Consider the following 18,338-nt stretch of genomic DNA (forward strand, 5'->3'; position numbering starts at 1 on the left):
TATAAATATTCTTAAAATAATTAAATAGATAATTAAATATTTACAATTATAATTTATTTTATTAAATTAATTTAAATATATTTGAAAATATAACGGTAATCATTAAATACAATAAATTAGAATTTAATAAATATTTATTTTCGTAAGAGATAAGATGATAAAAATGTAATTTGCGGTGTGTTGATAACTTATCCCACTTAATTTATTAGATTAATAATCAAATAATTAATCATAAAATTAAGTCTTAAACCGGGTCAAAATGATTATTAATATATCTTAAAATTTTAATCAAACATTAGATAAGTATGTGATTATTCATCTATCTTTATTTAATCACATCAACCAAACACACATTCGGTGTATTTTATATGACGAGATCTTCAAAATTACACTCACATGTCTATATTCTAATAAATGAAATGTAAATTATAATTTAGTATAATATTTCAACACTTCCACATGAAATATATTTAATGTATGTAGGTATTTTATTATTTTAAAAAAAAAACAATTTAATAAATTTTAATCATATTTCAGCACTTCCATACGAAATAGAAATAATGATATCTATTATAATCAAATGTAGTTTATATTTTATTATACTAATTTATTTTACATATTTAGTTATAAATACTGGTCTCGCGACAAAATTTAATTAATATAAAATTATATATTTTTTATTTTTTATTTTCTAAATAAATACAATTATTTAGAGCAACAATTTTAATTTAATAATTTTAATATTAATATCTCAACAATTCCACAAGGAATAGAAAAATCTTTGGTCAAAGTTGATTGTAATTGAGAAAACAGTGCAATTAAGTTGAGTTATAACAGTTAGAGATGAGATATTCACTTGCCAAATTTAGTCTGCACCACAAAGTGAAACACCAAGTATAGTAGATGACTCCAATCCGCTTGCACCACATTACTACTAGTATAATTATTATCCATAGGTGTACATATTAATTTAACTACGATTTTCTATTTTTTTAAAAAAAATTTAACTGCAATTTTTTAAATATATATGTAATCGAGAATTTAAATTTTTTTAAAAAAAACTGGTAGTAGTAATATTGCAACTCAGATATCTCAAAACACGTAATATCTTGGGCATCACATTTCAGTCGATTTTCAGCAAGAACGATTATTGCTCTTCGACATTTATTTATCTAAATATTTTAATTTTAAAGAGCATAAGTTTTACTTTATTTAATTTTTGAGAACTAAAAAGAAAAAAAAAACCACATAAGATTTCACAACCAAACTAGGAGAAAAATAATAGCACACTGCATACCAAACTTTGGAACACCTTGCATGTGAAAAAGACGACAATTACATTTAAATAAATTTTCTTTTATTAACGTAAGAATAAGACAATAATAGTCATTACAAAAATATATGGACTTAAAAAATAGTGGAGCTCACATTTATTAAACAAAAATTTTAAAGCTACTCCAAAATATAACTAATTTGCTACGTAATTTTTCAATCATTTTTGAAAAATTCAATAGTATTATTTCTATTAATTTTGTTAAAATATATTTAGATTTGCATAAATTGCATCACGTCATCTCCAAAATATACTATTATTATTATTATTATTATGAGATTAAGTGAACATTATGTCTTTATTATGAGGTTTTAATTCAATATTTTTCAACACGCAAACACACACTTTCTAAATATATATTGTAGTGTGATTCGTCTATTGTTAATTAAATTTATTTAATAAATACTTCTTCTTCTTCTTTTTTTTTTTTTTAAATCGTCTCTATAATTTCCACCCGCAAATTATTCAGCATTGATATTTGTCTTAGTTTTGGAGTTTGTTTTTCTCAACATTGGATTACATGCATAGAAATATATTCCAAGATTCAACTTGTACTAAATCAAATCATTAATTCCAAGTAGGGATGTAAACGATTCAAACCAAACCAAACCAAACAGTATCAGGTTTGAGTTTGGTTTGTTTAAAATTGTTTGATGCTCGAGCTCGAGCTCGATTCGAGCTTCTATTATCAGGCTCGAGCTCGGTTTGTATTGAAATTACTGAGCTCGAGAAAAGCTCGAGCTCGGCTCGTTAAAAGCTCGTTTAGCATGTTAATTAAGCCAGGCTCGAGCTTGATTCATTACTAGCTTGTTTAGCATGTTTAACAAGCCTGACTTGAGCTCGTCTCGTTTTCGAGCTCGATAAGCATAGAATTGAGCTCGAGTTTGAGTTTGAATCGAGCTTGTTAAAAATTAAATATTTCTATAAACTAATTTTAAATTAGACATAAAAATGTAAATTCATTCATAAATAACCAAAATGACACAAATAAGAGCTAAAAAAAATATAAATCATTATATTATTGAACATTCCAAAATCATACATCTAGAATATTCATTATATACATCTAGAATATTCATTAAATATAGTAGATCGAAGACATCACATCATTATGAAATGAATTCGACATAATTAACTTAAATTATTGATTAATGTCAAATGACATATCAATTTAGCATGTAAAATTTTTAATTAACCTTTATAGACTAATAGTAAAGTTACTCAACTTGTATATGACTTGGTTATGTAAATTTTTAGGAAAAAAGAATAAGTTGATGTATTTCTGTTAATTTATTTTATTTATTGTATTTTAAAGAACATTTTAGTATAATGATATGCAAAAAAGATTAAAAATATAATTGTGATAAAATAGTGTGAATTCATCATTTTTTATACATGTTTTGTATTCAATTTCTTCCATTGACATTAGTACTAATATTTTTATTTGTCAACTCAACAAATGAGCCAAGCTCAAGCTTACGAGCCACCTAAACGACTCGAGCTCGAGCTTACGAGCTAGCTCGAGCTTGCGAACCTATTATCGAACATGTTTGCGAGCTCTCGAGCAGAATATCCTTAGGCTTGAACTTGGTTTGATTAAATTTTCGAGCTCAAAATCGAGCTTGGGCTTGGTTTGATATGATTAACAAACAAACTCAAACGAGCTTTTTATCAAGCCGAGCTTCGAATAGCTCGCAAACAGTTTGGTTCATTTACATCCCTAATTCCAAGTGAGATGACAAACATTAGTAAATGCATACATCACTCGAACATAAAAAAATGTGTTGGGTTCAATAATTGCTCATGTTACGTAGAACAATCGAAACATGATATCGAGTTTTTTTTATAGTTTAAAAGATTCGAGTTATACCGATAGCACCAGCTATAAATTTTCGTGAAGCGTAAACGCTCGGTCCTAAAATTGATATTAGAGTCAAAGTCACGAGTTCGATTCTCGTTGATTGCAAGAAGTGAAATTATTGAGAGCAAGATTGTTGAATGCAATAAATGTACCTGTTGGATAGAACAGTCAAAACGTGATACTTGAGTTGATGTGCAATTTAAAATATTTGAGTTGCATCGTTATCAGTCGTTATAACTTTCAGTAAAACGACAAATGATGTATCATATAAAAAGTTGTGTCACGGGCCACCAGCTATAATTTACTCATAGAATATACGTTAGTCAAGCACATCATCCAAATTTAAAAGGTTCAATTATATTTATCTATATATATATATATATATATCATTGTCTTCATTATCACTCATCACTACTATTTAATCATGTTTTAAATTATGTCCTTAATAAATGGGCTAGTTGCACCAACTCCATTGTACGTGAAAATTCTAGAAGACATAAAATAGAGTGTTATTTACATTTCAATATTTTTTTTATAATAATACTCCATCTTATCTAATTAGTTAATTATTAGACAAATTTACTCTTACATTAACTTTATTCCTTGCGATGTAGAATTTTGATTTATCTTAAAAATATAAATTAATTTTTTTACATCAATAAGTAAATTTAATTTTTTAAAAAATTAAAATTTTGCCATAAATATTTTTACCATACACGAATAAAATGTAAATTATAAAATGTTTATCCCAAATTTTAGTAGAGTTACATAAAATTTTGGTTAACTTTTTTCTACAAAATACATAAAAATAATGGGGTTTACAAAAAAAAATCGATTTAAATAAATTTTATTACTCTTACAAAACAATAAAAATATATATTTATAATATACAATTTAAAACATTATTTTTAAGGAGATTTATTTTTATTGTTTATTTTAGAACTTTAGTATTTTTTTCATATTAAATTTTACATAAATAAAAAACAAAAATAAATTAATGAATATGTTTAAAATGCTTAGAGTTCAATATATATCAAATTAAACAAATTACGGTTCTAACTTAACTTGATTCAATTAACTATTGAAATTAAATCAAATTTATATGTCCTATCAAAATTTAAGCTGTATTTTGAATTATATTAATTAAAAAATGAGTTTATTATTATTATTATTATCTATGATAAAAATTATTATAAACTTTAAAATATTATCATTAAATAGTTAATGATTTTACTATTATCTAAGATAAAAATTATGATTAAACCTTAAAATATTATTATTAAATATTTAATGTGAAAATCAATATACGAGGTTTTGATAATTACCTAAAATTTAGGGAGAACAATTTTGATAATTAATTAGATAAAAAGGTAAGTAAAGTGGAATCCATTTTCTTTATTTGTTTTACCAAAATAGACTCGTTTGACTTTCCAAAACACTAAAAACAACCCATAGATAACTCCTACTGTATTCCCCTCTGACATCAAATTCTTCCGCTCAGTTACCAAATCCCAAAGCAAACCCCGTTCCACCCCACGCTCAATGGTCCCAAGTTTCACACTTTTTGCCCACTCAAACGCCATTAAATCAATAAAAAAAAAATCCGAAATTCCAACACAAGGTAAAGGCAATAAATTTATCACAAAGTGGACAACCCATGAACCAAACTTTTTAGCATCTCACCAAGAAAATATTCTTTCCACAACCTACCTTTTCATTGTCCTCCGTGTGAACCAGTGTGTAAGAAAAAGAAATGGCGACTCTGGAGGATATTGGGGTGTCAGCACTGATTAACATACTGGGTGCCTTTGCATTCTTGCTGGCTTTTGCACTGCTTAGGATTCAGCCAATCAATGATAGAGTTTACTTTCCCAAATGGTACATTTTAGGGAAGAGGACCAGTCCCAGGACTAGGTTCGGTGTGGTGGGCAAATTTGTGAATCTTGATATCAAGACTTACTTCACTTTTCTTAACTGGATGCCTGAGGCTCTGAGGATGAGTGAGTCTGAGATTATAAGCCACGCTGGACTTGATTCTGCTGTTTTCTTGAGGATCTACACTCTTGGGTACTCCAAGATAATAATTTTTCTTATTTTTATGCTGTATTAATATATATTTTCCTCATTGGATTGTTTTGAGTGATGTAATGCTATATTATTGTGGTTGAATGGTGGAATTTGAAATTCTTAGTTCAATCGTTTGCTTGCTTTGCGGGCTGTGTTATTTGGACTATTGATCGGATTATGCTGTTCCTTTTTGGGAAATTATTTAGTATATTTTTCTTCTGCTTTCTTGGATATGCTCTTTTGGCTTCATCGAAGATTATGGAATCTAGTATTGCATGATGTTTTTTTTTACATCCACGGCCTGCAACGTTTTCTAATTTTCTTTCTCGTGAATGATTTTTTTAATCTCGATTCTACTATTTTCTTGAGAATCTAAAGCTGTCCACTGTTAATTGAAAATTTTGGTCCGGAAATTTATGGTTTTGAGTGCATTTTTACCTTTGAAGAATTGTAGCATCTTCCATCTTGTACTTTTTTATTTGTTTTACTTTTAGGATTTCGTGAGTATCTGGGCTTTGAGTTTGTCATACCATAACTTTGGCATTTTCTCCCCTAGATTTCATTTGATTGACGATCTTTTGTTGCATAAAAAGATTTAGAAGATTTTATCTTTACCTCCAAATTTAGCCACATAAAGTTCAGGGTGCCTTATTGCTCCTGGGCAAAACCTTCTCGAATATTTTCAGAAATCTTTCGTTTTATATTGACATTGTGTATCTATAACGCTAAAAAATTTAAAAAAACGGTTAACTATAACTCTTGTGAGTCCGAACTTCAAGATACTAGCTTTAACTTGAAAGAGAACATGTAGTCAATGTATATTGCTTGGTATCTTTTGATGTTTATTTATTCTCCTTTAAACCAACATCCTCGTCGTTGGCCAAATCGCATTTCTGTGAACATGTGGTCTCTTCAGCCTTCTTTAATCTTGAATTCGAATTTCATTGTTTTATTTTTAGATTATTTACACATTTTTGGTCGTCTTCATAACTAACAGACTGAAAATATTTGGGCCTATAGCCATTGCTGCACTCTTACTTCTGATACCTGTGAATGTATCTGATGGAACTCTGTTTTCTCTTCGCCGCGACTTGGTTGTCAGCGACATTGACAAGCTTTCAATATCGAATATTCGTCCCAAATCTTATAAGTAAGTCTCTTGCGCGTTTCATTGAAATACACAATATAAAATCTCACCATCAAGATAAGATACTATAGGCATTGTCAATGGATATGTTGACAAGGTATCCATTTTAGTTATTCGCACAAAAAAATCTTTATTCGTCACTTAATCACTTTTCAGAGAAAAGTGGTTGAGCTGATATTATAATATCACCTTTCTCCATCTGATATTTTAATATTCCACAGAATAAACGAATTAATCACTTCTGTTTTACCGAAATTCAGGCTTTACTCCGTGTATTTCTTGACAGAACTGTATAATTTTCACTCTAGTGATCTATCTCCACCATTAAAATTATGAAATTTGGACGCTTCTGTTATAATTTCTAGTAATCATGCTAGAGCATCAAGTTAGCTAGATAGTTGCACTCATTACTTCTCTGAAGTTCATGATTTAAAAAATGTGAGAACTTTAAAGAAGATCATTTTCACATGATTAAAGTGTACCGTTCATATTTTCACACAGTTGGCAATAGATATCAATACCTATGCATCTTCTCGTCTCCTCTTTCTCCATCAGTTGTGAAATGATTTACACCATGAACTATTGTTCATTTACAAAGAGTTTGCAGAACATGCATACCATGTTTTTCTAACTCGGAGCTGAATTTATATTTAATCCATTCATATTGCAAATTATATCATAGCATCAAGTGGGGAACATGGAAAAACATAAATTTGGTTTCTCTCTCACGAAAGATGCCTTGTAATTGAATTTCAGGTTTTTTATCCACATATCAATGGAATACATATTTACATTTTGGGTTTGTTACATGCTGTATAATGAATATGGTCGAGTTGCTTCAATGCGACTAAACTTTCTGGCTTCACAAGGCAGGAAGCCTGAACAATTCACGGTGAGTTCAGCTGCCATCGAGTTTACAAACTTATACATCCTTTGGTCGTTCAAATTTGAATCTTGATTGGTAAAAACCGTAGTATATCATGTATGAGTTATTCTAGATGCCGACGTTGATATTTTCCCATTATGGCACAAAATTTCTGCATTGATGATCAAATGTATTTGTATCTGTATTTTGTATGGTAATTAATGAAATACTTTCATGTCTCAACAAAAAAGGAAAAAAAGAAGAGAAAAACTGACTTGCACTATCCTCAGGTTCTTGTTAGGAATGTTCCTGGTGCTTCTGGACGTTCAATATCTGATAATGTCGAGACTTTCTTTCAGAAAAATCATCCAGATCACTATCTATGCCACCAGGCAATGAACTTCTGCTTTCAAAAATTTTTTTTGAAAAGATTTTTTCCAAAACTCTGGTTCTGACATAAAATCCGTTTACTATTCAATCAATTTTTTAGTATTTTTCATCTTTTGTTCACTTTTGCTATGTTTAATTTCCAGGCTGTATACAATGCTAATAAGTTTGCCAAAATGGCTCGAATGAGAAACCGACTTCAAAATTGGCTGGACTTCAATCAACTTAAGTTTGAGAGACATCCAGACAAGAGGCCAACCAGAAAGGTGTCCTCCTTTCTCTTTAAAATCTTTGAAGTGAAGTATTATGAGAAACTTTTAAGTAATCATGCCTGGTATACTATTTCTGTAATTGCTTTACAGCTTGACATGTTTGTACTGTTTCTCGTGTTCTTGTCTTTCAGAGAGGCTTCTTTGGACTTTGGGGTGAAAAGGTTGATTCTATCGACTTCTACAAAGAGCAAATCAAATATCTTGACAAAAAAGTGAGTTGTGCTAGTTAGAAATCAAAGAATAAATTCTACAATCAGATTTGGTATTATTAAGATTATGATATATCATTGATTAAGTTGATTGTAAACAGTTACACAGATGATTTTCTGATCATATTTATCATCAGTTATTTTTGCCTATACAAAGAAATGCTGATTGGTATTTGTATGGATTGTATTCTATAATTAAGTACAATCAAATCATATTTCTACAGTAATCTGTAACCAATTACGATCAAAACCTACATATCATTGTATAGTAATTGTTTTGGCCATCTGATCATGGTACCTAAAGTAAAGGTTTTTATGGTCGACTCGGATATATCCTATGCTGTCACTTCGTCGTCGCCCTATGTTTTTTACTTTTATTCAAAATTCATCCATCCTTATTTATTAGTCTTAATTAAGACAAACTGTTGTTTATATTCTGATGATTTACTTATCGCTCATCTTCAGTTAACTTTGGAGCGTCAAAAAGTTCTGAAAGACTCTAATTCTGTCACACCAGCAGCATTTGTGTCATTTAATTCAAGATGGGGGGCAGCTGTTTGTGCACAGACACAACAAAGCAAAAATCCTATTCTGTGGTTAACAAATTGGGCCCCTGAACCCCGGGATGTGTACTGGAAGAATCTAGCTATACCCTTTTTTTCGCTTAGCATTCGAAAGCTTGTGATATCAATATCTGTATTTGCATTAGTATTCTTTTACATGATTCCAATTGCTTTTGTTCAATCGTTGGCTAATTTGGAAGGGCTGGAGAGAGTTGCTCCTTTTCTCAGGCCCGTAGTCGAATGGTAAGTGACCATCAAAACAAAAAATAAATACATAAAAAGCAAGACATGCTTTTCTTCTTCCTATCCTCGTGAGATGAAAGTTTTTCATGGCCATTAGCGAGTCTTGATATCTCTATAGCCAACTTTTTTTTGATATGATTCTTTGTCATACTCTACAATTTTGTAATACATGAATGAATCTGTTTTGCAGGTCGTTTCTCAAGTCATTTATGCAGGGTTTCGTTCCTGGTCTAGTCCTTAAAATCTTTCTGTATTTTCTTCCTTCAATTTTAATGGTCATGTCAAAAATAGAGGGGCACGTAGCATTATCGGTATTGGAACGGAAAACTGCCGCAAAATACTACTACTTCATGTTAGTCAATGTGTTCTTAGGCAGCATAGTAGCTGGAACAGCATTCCAGCAACTTCACGCTTTCCTTCACCAATCAGCTACCCAGTAACGTCCCTTGCACCTCTTTTGTTTAGGTTATATGTATTTTGTGAAAATCAGAATCATATTTTCCACTTGACTTTTGTTTTGATATATGTTTTTATAAGGAATGAATCTTTTTCGGGGTTGCAGGATCCCACGAAACATTGGCGTCTCGATACCAATGAAGGCTACTTTCTTTATCACATACATCATGGTCGATGGCTGGGCCGGTATTGCCATTGAAATTCTCCGATTAAAAGATCTAGTCATATTTCACCTAAAGAACATGTTTATCGTAAAAACCGAAAGAGACTTAGACAAGGCAATGGACCCTGGAGGCCTTGATTTTCCTGAGGCTCTACCAAGCCTTCAGTTGTACTTCCTTCTTGGCATTGTGTACATGGTTGTCACCCCTATACTTCTTCCTTTTATACTCGGATTCTTTGCCTTTGCATATTTCGTTTATCGTCATCAGGTTAACTCTGCTAGAAAATCACTCTATTTTTTACTCATTCTAAATTGAATAATGATCTTTGTACTCAATTTTATACATTCTTCTCGTATTATATTCCAGGTGATTAATGTGTATGAACAACAATACGAGAGCGCTGCTGCGTTTTGGCCACACGTTCATGCACGTATAATAGCAAGCTTGCTTATATCGCAACTGCTACTATTAGGCCTATTAAGCACAAAAAAGGCAGCAAACTCCACTCCTCTACTTGTAGTGTTACCTATATTGACTCTAACTTTCCACAAGTATTGCAAGAATCGATTTGAACCTGCATTCAGGAGGCACCCTCTTGAGGTAAGATTGTAGATGTGATATCCTTGGTGCCAACCCATAAATCAAACGTTTTTGTTTGGGATCAATAATTCTCCTTCTTGTCCCACTTGATTGCCTGTGCGACACAATAATCAAAACACGGTGTTTGATCTACTTCTAGTTTAAAGATTCGAGTTGCATTGTTAATTTCTTATCGCTCTTTTGGTACAACAAATACTCGGCCTTATAATTGTATGTCACATGTTCCGTACGAGTTACGAGGTGGGTCACCTATGTGTCATTATGTTCAAACATGATACTTGGTACTTAAGTTACATTTTACCGTCAACTATGATTTTGGGATGGTGACGAGGCTTGATTCTATAATTTTCAATCATTGGCTGATAAATTTTGATTGATCGATGTTTCTTTCATTTTCATCTGCAGGAAGCCATGAACAAAGACATACAAGATCATGCTTCTGAATCTGATGTCAACTTAAAATTTCTTTTAGCTGATGCATACTTGCACCCGATTTTCCAGTCATTTGAAGAAGTTGACTTGGTTGAAGTAAAAGTTGAGAAAAACCCGGATGATATCGCCAGCTCTTCTTCAAGCTCGCTTAGTTCTCCGTCCCCTCAACATGCCCATCATCTCGAAGATGAAACATCAGACAATGTCCAACGTTATGAAGTCGAACCGCCTCACACCACCTATCATTATGAAGTTGAATCACCAAATTACATGTATGGGTACCACTTTGAATCACATTATCACGGATATCAGTATTGAAGTCTCATATATGTATTTAGCTTCTTTCCCCCCTTTGTTGATTCATGTGCAATGCAAATTGGTTGCTGATTTTGTATTTATTTTTCCATCTATTCGTGGGTTTTTAACTTTGGAAATGGCTAATTTTTAAGATAATCAATATCCCAATAATTTTTTTTAAATTTNTATTATAAAGTGTGTAGTGTGATAATTTTAAGAGTTTGAGATTTTTCCTTTTTACCGTAAATTTTTACTTTTTTCACAACAGATACCACATTTTTTAAAAATAAGAATTTAAATATAAAAGCACACAGAGTTCTCCTGAGTCGGCTATGAGCTAAACATAATCATGTAGCTTTATTACCTAGCTTTGCTACAGGCGTGCCTTTTAATATTTCAATATACATTATTTTATGTTGCCACTTTACAAGATTCCATGCTCGATAACTATTAATTTTTTATGCCACAGCATATGATACTGGAGATTATGCATAAGATTACTCTCAACTTTTTTCCAGCACTCACCCGTTTTCTGCAAACATATAATAATTCCTTTCTGAATTTTCAAATTTCAAGATGATTGAATGTTGGCAATGCTATCTCAAGTTATGGTACGTTTCCCAATTTCAAATCCAAAAATCTAGTAAAATAAGGTGCTCATTAAAGTTTACACTTAATTAAAATATGGCTATCCTGTTTGGAATCTAGTAAAGTCACCCCTATCTATGTCCTAATTTTGTGTTGTATCTTGTATTGTCAGAGAAAACCCACTCAACTTCAAGTGGGAATTTTCAAGGTTAATTAATGTAAAATTATCTTTGCATTTCACAGGCTTATTCACTAGACCATGGTAATTCCTACGCAGAATCTTTTGGTAGAGGCAACGGTGAAGCTTTCAAAGCCTGTAATTTCCCCCCCCCCCCACACACCCATATGTGTGTGTGTTTTGGCATGTTGTTTGTCTTCCGTGGTTCTTGATTGACTCCACTGTTCCTTAAATATTTTATTTGCTTGTATCATGTAGGACAAATGTGGTTTGTTATTGGAATACCGTTTCTCCAATAACTGACAATACCGGAACTTAATGACACAAGGAGAATGACTATAATATTATTTGTTCATGTAGGTATAAATCAAGTGATTAAATCGATGTCTTTCACTGTCTCGAAAGTTTCGCAACCAGCTGTTCACTCTGTACAAGTGTTCAACCAATTTTAAGGACACCCTTTGATGCAATAATGTCTCCATTGTCGATCCTATAGAGACTTGTCAGTTTCGAGTGAGAGAATGGCAGAAACCAGCCCTCAGATTCTAGAAAGGTCGAAAAACTTAGAGGAAGATGAGGTTACACCGGATGTTCAAAATGTGGGAATGAAAATTCAGAGAGGTGCAGATATGTATAAAGCGTATGGAGGATTCGAAGAGAAGCCAACTAAGGGAGAAGTTCTTGTTTGGTATTTGTATGGATTGTGCTCGTATTTTGTACATACCGTATTGATTCCTATTGTGTTCCCGCTTATCATCAGCCAAACGGTGCCTGGTGCACCGGAGCCAAATCAAGGTTGGTTGAAGAGCCATAAGGGTTTGAAATGCAAGCAGAGTGAAATGCAAATGTAAGTTATAGTAAGTAGTTAACTTTTCAGAGTTTGTTTCAAGAATTTAAGGAGGGAACAGGCGAATAAACTTTTCCAAAAATGATGCTTATCATCTCTGTTGTTTTTGGATCTTGGGAGTTAAAAAAGATTGATTTATTTCGAGAATTCCAAGAAAAAGACATTCAAAACCATACATGTTCTATGATTCTTGATATTTCTGGCCGGTTCGAGGTGTTTTATTTTGCTTAGAGTTCGGTTTACCAAGAGAGACTCTTGTTCAAACAGAAACACTAGTTTTCATGTCTTAAATTACAGATATGAAGGGCTTGTATACCGGGCAGTTGAAGTCGGTAGCCTGAATTTCTCCCCACTCCATTGGACTTCAATTTCTTGGATCACAGGGCTCATTCTCTCAGCACCAATTCTTGGCTTTGTTGCAGTAAATCTTGACTATGGTCACAACCAACAGCTGATAGCAGGGGCAGCCACAGGCAAGCATTTTCTTGAGAAAAAAATTATCTTGAATTTCAACTTTTCCCACGCTGAATTTCCTTTCGCAAACTTGAATTTCCTGAATCTTCTTATAGCAATCCCATCATATCAAAACTATTTGTTTGATGTCATGCTTAATATTAAAAATTTCTGGATCTATCTCTATCCACAGGCATCGGAGCCCTTTTCTGCCTTCCAGCTGGATTCTTCAAAAAGTCCTGGATCTTCCCACCATACATTGCCGCGATCGTGGCAGCAAGCACAGTCGTAGGAGCCACCCATGCCCGTCACCTCGGCCTGATGATCCGTGGATTCACCGGATCCACCATCCGTAAACGCCAGTTTGCTGACAGAAGATCATTTGGAAGTTGGCTATCTCTATACTCCACCGCAGCAGGCTGCTTAGGAGCAGCAATAATGGCTTCTTTTACATATCACATGCTTAGCCAATCTGATCACTTTACTGCTTTGTGGGTTGTCTCGATTTTCAGTGGCCTCACATGGGGTGTAGGAATGATCCACATTTTCAGCACAAATAGAGCTACTTCAAGTTATGCAGATTGGCGATCGAATTCAAATCCCCTGATCCATGTTTTGTCGATTTTCAAGTATCCTCAAGCAGCAGGGAGTCTAGCAGGAGTTTTCCTCTCATCTTTCACTACAACATGCGTTTTTGCCGGAGGGTTGCTTTATGCAATAGGGTACCTATGCATAAAAACTGAGAGCATTTTGTATCTTTGGTTAGCATATTTCGTGTGCCCTTTGTTGTCTCTCCCGTTGGCACATCCACAGCAGCAAATCATGAGGGCGGATGCTGAGAAAATGCAGCTTCTTGGGTTCATATTATCGACGTTCACTTCAGGGTTCGGATTCTATTATAAGACGAGCATTTGGAGCACAGGCAGCATTCTTCTTTTTGCTGCCGTCCAAGGAAGTGCAGCAGGTTTGTTCTCATACGTCTTGTTATATCTATATCTTAGCTATATACAACCAACTATGCGTACTGGAAGCTGATTAATAAAAAAGCACTGGAGCATGCATTCTTGGCTGCTCCTCATACCGGAATCTGTGATTCTTGAAGTTAAATAAAGAACACAGCTCTGCACCTCTTGTTAGGTCCCTCCCAGATATACACAGCTAAATGCCAAAACTTGGCCGGTAGCCTTTTCCCCACATTAACTTAATACATGAGCCCAAGAGAAAAGGTCAAATTGAAGAGTTGTAAGAGATTCTCATTGCTGTAAGTCAGTCCTTAACTGCCTGCTTTTTAAGTCGAGGTGGGATTGTCATAATTTACGAAAAAACTAAACATATACTTAAAGAATCATGCATCTTGCAGTGCCACCAAACTCACAACAAGTCTAACAGGCCTGCTGCACGCATTCGGAAGAGTACTGTGGCTGGACTGCTCACCGGCAGGCAAAGAAGGCGCGTTTTCGGTATGGTTCTCGTGGGCTAGGGCTCTTGGAGCTTGCGCTGGATTTGCTTTAGCAACTGCCCTGCCTGGAAAGATTGGAAAAACATTTGGAGTGTCATTTTGTGCTGGAATGAGGAATGATCATTGTAATATTTGGAAACATAAGCAGTTTCAGAGGAGCCAAAGCTGCAGGGCATGTAATCAGAAGTGAGAATGCTTCACCACTTCATGAACATGAAGCTGGGAGTGATTATACGAAAGGATTAGTTACAATGGAGGATCCAACTCAAAGGAAGGTCGAAGTTTGAGCTTTGCTTCTTCTTGTTTTTCCTTTCTCCTCTGTTTTTCTTTTGGATTATTATTTTTCGTTTAGTTTTCTTTTAATAAGTTGCTTATAAGTGTAATTGTTTTTAGCATTACAAAGTGGTTGATGTAGACTTCGTTACTAGAATTATGGTATTCAGAAGAAAAATTAAGGCTCTACTTATTTTTACTTTTTTTTTGTTTCTATTGATGTTATAATTTATTTATATCTTTTTTAACAAACAAAAGCTTACATGAATTTTATTTTCTAAAATATTCCTCTAAACTTCTTACTTCAAAACTCCAAATATAGCCACACTTTTCTCCCAAATTTTGCTGAATTAGAATCCTATTGATCGAAACACAAACACACAACCAAGACTTTTCCTAAAAAAGGGGGAAAGAAAACAAGAATTCGTAATACAAGAAAAATCAAATAAAAACCATTAACGTAGTCAAATCAAGCAAGATTCGGTCTTTTTCCATGAAATGACTTGAAATAATCCAGACCAATAATTTCCTCCTTTTTAAAGGGTTTCCAATAAAAGCTCTTTTAGAATTCTCGTTGTAATAAAATATAAAAAAGGGGAAATCCAGTGCTCCTAGAAAGGGAGGTACGTTTTCTTGATGTTTTTAATGTTAAAATTCAAGGTTTTCCCACTAAAATTATTGCATGATATCATTGTTTTGGGAAGAATATTAATCACTTTCTTATCTAAATTGAAATTATTATATGTGTGCATGTTTGTATTACACATCAAATTCTCGTTTTTGCCTTTTACATGTTAAGGAATTTGCCTTTCAGCAACTCAAGAAATTCCTTTGTTTTGATATATATTCTAATGCAATTGGGTAAAGATAAGCTTCTGGTAACTATACAGAATGAGATTACATTTCGCGTAAATGTTCTTGAAAATTTATTGAATGAAAAAATGTTATCAAAATGATCGGATATGGTCATCACCCGCCTGAAGTAGTCGAATAAACATTTTATACATGTGTTCGAATTCACGTTAAAATAAAAATCATTTATTATAATAAAAATAAATAAATAGGAACCCAACAAAATCTTGGAGGAAGAACGAAGGCACGCACCGTCGCCATGCACCACTTGGCTGCCAACCCACGTGCCACCATCTTTCTCCCCTTCGCCGCCGCCTTCCTCCTGCTTTCCACCCCGATGATGGCCAAGAAAAGCGAGAAGACGATCTCGATAACCAACATCCACCCGAACTACCTCAGTCTGCGCTGTTTTTCCTTCGAAGACAGCTTCGGCGTGATTCACTTGAAGTCATGGCAGCAATATAAATTCAATATCAGCATACGCGTCTTCTATCCCTCGGCCACCATGTTCAACTGCTCCACCAACATGGGAAACTTCGTGGCCTTCCGGTATGACTACGGCTGCAGCGACGAGAAGTACACGTCGTGCGATTGGAGGTTCAATGAGGACAGCGCATACCGTTTCGAACCACAATGGGGAAATTGGACAACTTATGATTATGATCCCAATTATGAGTCACTCATTAGAGGCGGAGTCATCAAAGGGTACTATGCTAACTGATTTAGTACACACACATATATATATACATGTGTGTGTGTATGCATACATTATTGTCATTTGATGAAAAATGGAAAAAAAAATGTAATAAATTCTTGTTAGCTACATACGTATATTTGTAGATTATGAATTGAAATGGATATATGCACAAACTTATATGACGATGCCTTGATTTGTTGAGTGAGTGTGATATGAAGATTTTCAAGTTTAAGATTGTATTATTATTACTGATATTTCCCCACACACAATAAGATATAAATTCATATGTTTTTATTTTTATTTTCTAAAATCTAAACTAAGTTTAAAAAAATATTGTCACTAACAAATTATATACCAGAAATGAATAAATCAGAATTATCTCGAGGGATTATCTTAACGAAACATGAGATATATTAGTTGACAATAATCAAGTTACATATTACTAGGACACAATGACATGAAATAAAACAGTACATAAAATATGCAAATCCATATTTCTAACAGAAATTATACCTAAAATACAACAACAAGAAATAAGACTCACTAAACAAAAGTCCAAGTTCATTAATATCATACAATTACATGGCTCAATTAATGACTCAACAAAATATGATAAAATAAAAGTGAGTCGCAAAATGATCATAAAGGCAATGATACATCACCAATACTTTGGATCGATAAACCTTCTTGTTGACGTGGTCTCGCAAATTTGTGTTCTACCATCCTTTTTCCTTTGAATTGGAAAACTTATTAGTTGTTTCAATATTAATCATAATATTGTAAGACATAAATATACGAATAAAATATTTTTACTTATAAGTCAAACAACTCAAAACTATGTTAACAAAACATAATTCAAAGGTTAGTTAATGGGTCCTTTGCAGCATCGTCAATTGTATGACATTTCTTATGGCACCGACTACACTTTAACACCTGGAGTACTACTTGCGATGGTATCCTTTGAGTTCTTCTTCGGCCCCGGTTGGCTTCAAACATCATAGGGATTGATTACAAATGTGTGGTTGCCATTGGATTCATGCATCTTGAACATAGGTATCAGAATTAGGAGTCATTTGTAAGTTTCACGACTAACTGCATCGTAAAGTATTTGTCATAAAAATCATATAAAGACAATGATTTTGACTCTATTGCACTACATGCGTGCTTCCATGGAAGTTTATTAAGCTGTCAAGCTCTACATGAACAACTCATATAATACATATCAACAACAGATGATTTATCTCCATCCACAACCTCAAAACTCCAACCACGTGCCTTACACACTTGAAAACTATGAGATTCAACATGTGTTTTTTTCAAGAACATTCTCTTTTGATGGACTCAATCTTTTACCCATCCTCATCGTCGTTTCAAGTCATCTGTGCATCATGCCTTAATTTGAATGTGTATGTGGTCCATCATGTCCACAATAGGAAGAAATCGTGCAGCTTTAACCAAACTATTCCAACACTCAACTATATTATCTTTTATTACACCCCGTCGATTTCGAGGAACCATGCATTTGCACAACTTTCTAGATAGGAATTGACTTTTCAAACTCTTGCCTTGATGGGACATATGCAGCTTTTTGAACAAAGATGACCAATATTTTTTGTTGTGAAGTGGGAATCTTTGCATGACCTATATTAAAAAATAGAGAAAAGAATATATACTAGAAAACATAAAATAATATTTTAAAAATGTTTCTCAACACGAATATACAATTGCTTACAAACCTGTTTCACGAAATTAGCTATTCATGATGACTGCTTGGCAATATTAACTCAACATCCTTGATTATTACAGGATGCCTATCAGATAAAAAAGTGTACTCATCAAACCACAAACAATTATATAAAATCAGAGCATCTTTAAGTTGGAAAAAAAATCATCCCCAATTATCATCATTTTCAGCATCCTCTGAATATACTAATGTAAAAAAATCCTCATTTGCATCATCTTTTGCAACAACAACAAAAGAACTTCCCTTGTATTTATTCTTTATGTGACTGTCATTCAAAAAAACTAATGGCCTACATCCACTGACAAAATCAGTTGCACATGTATTGAAACATATGAATAATCGTTTAAATTT

General features: G+C 33.1%; 2 protein-coding genes and 1 long non-coding RNA gene across 4 annotated transcripts; all 3 read left to right on the forward strand.

The window, feature by feature from the left end:
- Nucleotides 1-4,694: 4,694 nt before the first annotated feature.
- On the forward strand, nt 4,695-10,997 carry LOC140980620 (CSC1-like protein At1g32090). Its single transcript, XM_073446556.1, has 11 exons — nt 4,695-5,261; nt 6,259-6,411; nt 7,165-7,300; nt 7,564-7,665; nt 7,807-7,926; nt 8,064-8,144; nt 8,607-8,947; nt 9,138-9,383; nt 9,510-9,834; nt 9,934-10,167; nt 10,573-10,997. Exons 1-11 carry the CDS (start codon nt 4,948-4,950, stop codon nt 10,915-10,917), a joined length of 2,397 nt encoding a protein of 798 aa, XP_073302657.1. The 5' UTR covers nt 4,695-4,947; the 3' UTR covers nt 10,918-10,997.
- A 271-nt stretch (nt 10,998-11,268) lies between these two features.
- LOC140980369 (uncharacterized) lies at nt 11,269-15,042 on the forward strand. 2 transcript variants are annotated; one of them, XM_073446147.1, is made up of 4 exons: nt 11,269-12,509; nt 12,807-12,982; nt 13,156-13,926; nt 14,352-15,042. In XM_073446147.1, the coding sequence occupies exons 1-4, from the start codon at nt 12,184-12,186 to the stop codon at nt 14,609-14,611; spliced, it is 1,533 nt and encodes a 510-aa protein (XP_073302248.1). In that variant the 5' UTR covers nt 11,269-12,183; the 3' UTR covers nt 14,612-15,042. The 2 variants fall into 2 exon arrangements, with proteins under 2 accessions (XP_073302248.1, XP_073302249.1); XM_073446148.1 differs by having other exon boundaries at nt 11,270-12,509; nt 14,323-14,495.
- Nucleotides 15,043-15,178: 136 nt separating this feature from the next.
- LOC140981831 (uncharacterized) lies at nt 15,179-16,295 on the forward strand. The gene is made up of 2 exons (XR_012176141.1): nt 15,179-15,317; nt 15,759-16,295. It is a non-coding gene; the product is annotated as an uncharacterized lncRNA (long non-coding RNA).
- The last annotated feature ends 2,043 nt before the right edge of the window (nt 16,296-18,338 follow it).

Source organism: Primulina huaijiensis, chromosome 7, assembly GCF_012295235.1.
Source record: "Primulina huaijiensis isolate GDHJ02 chromosome 7, ASM1229523v2, whole genome shotgun sequence".
NCBI classification, from domain to species: Eukaryota; Viridiplantae; Streptophyta; class Magnoliopsida; order Lamiales; family Gesneriaceae; genus Primulina; species Primulina huaijiensis.

Coding starts and splice junctions, on each gene's coding strand:
- LOC140980620 (XM_073446556.1), top strand. CDS start 4,948: ATGGCGACTCTGGAGGATATTGGGGTGTCAGCACTGATTAACATACTG. Junction 7,301..7,563: donor GGAAGCCTGAACAATTCACG/GTGAGTTCAGCT, acceptor CACTATCCTCAG/GTTCTTGTTAGGAATGTTCC. Junction 9,384..9,509: donor CTTCACCAATCAGCTACCCA/GTAACGTCCCTT, acceptor TCGGGGTTGCAG/GATCCCACGAAACATTGGCG.
- LOC140980369 (XM_073446147.1), top strand. CDS start 12,184: ATGGCAGAAACCAGCCCTCAGATTCTAGAAAGGTCGAAAAACTTAGAG. Junction 12,983..13,155: donor GATAGCAGGGGCAGCCACAG/GCAAGCATTTTC, acceptor CTCTATCCACAG/GCATCGGAGCCCTTTTCTGC. Junction 13,927..14,351: donor CGTCCAAGGAAGTGCAGCAG/GTTTGTTCTCAT, acceptor CAAGTCTAACAG/GCCTGCTGCACGCATTCGGA.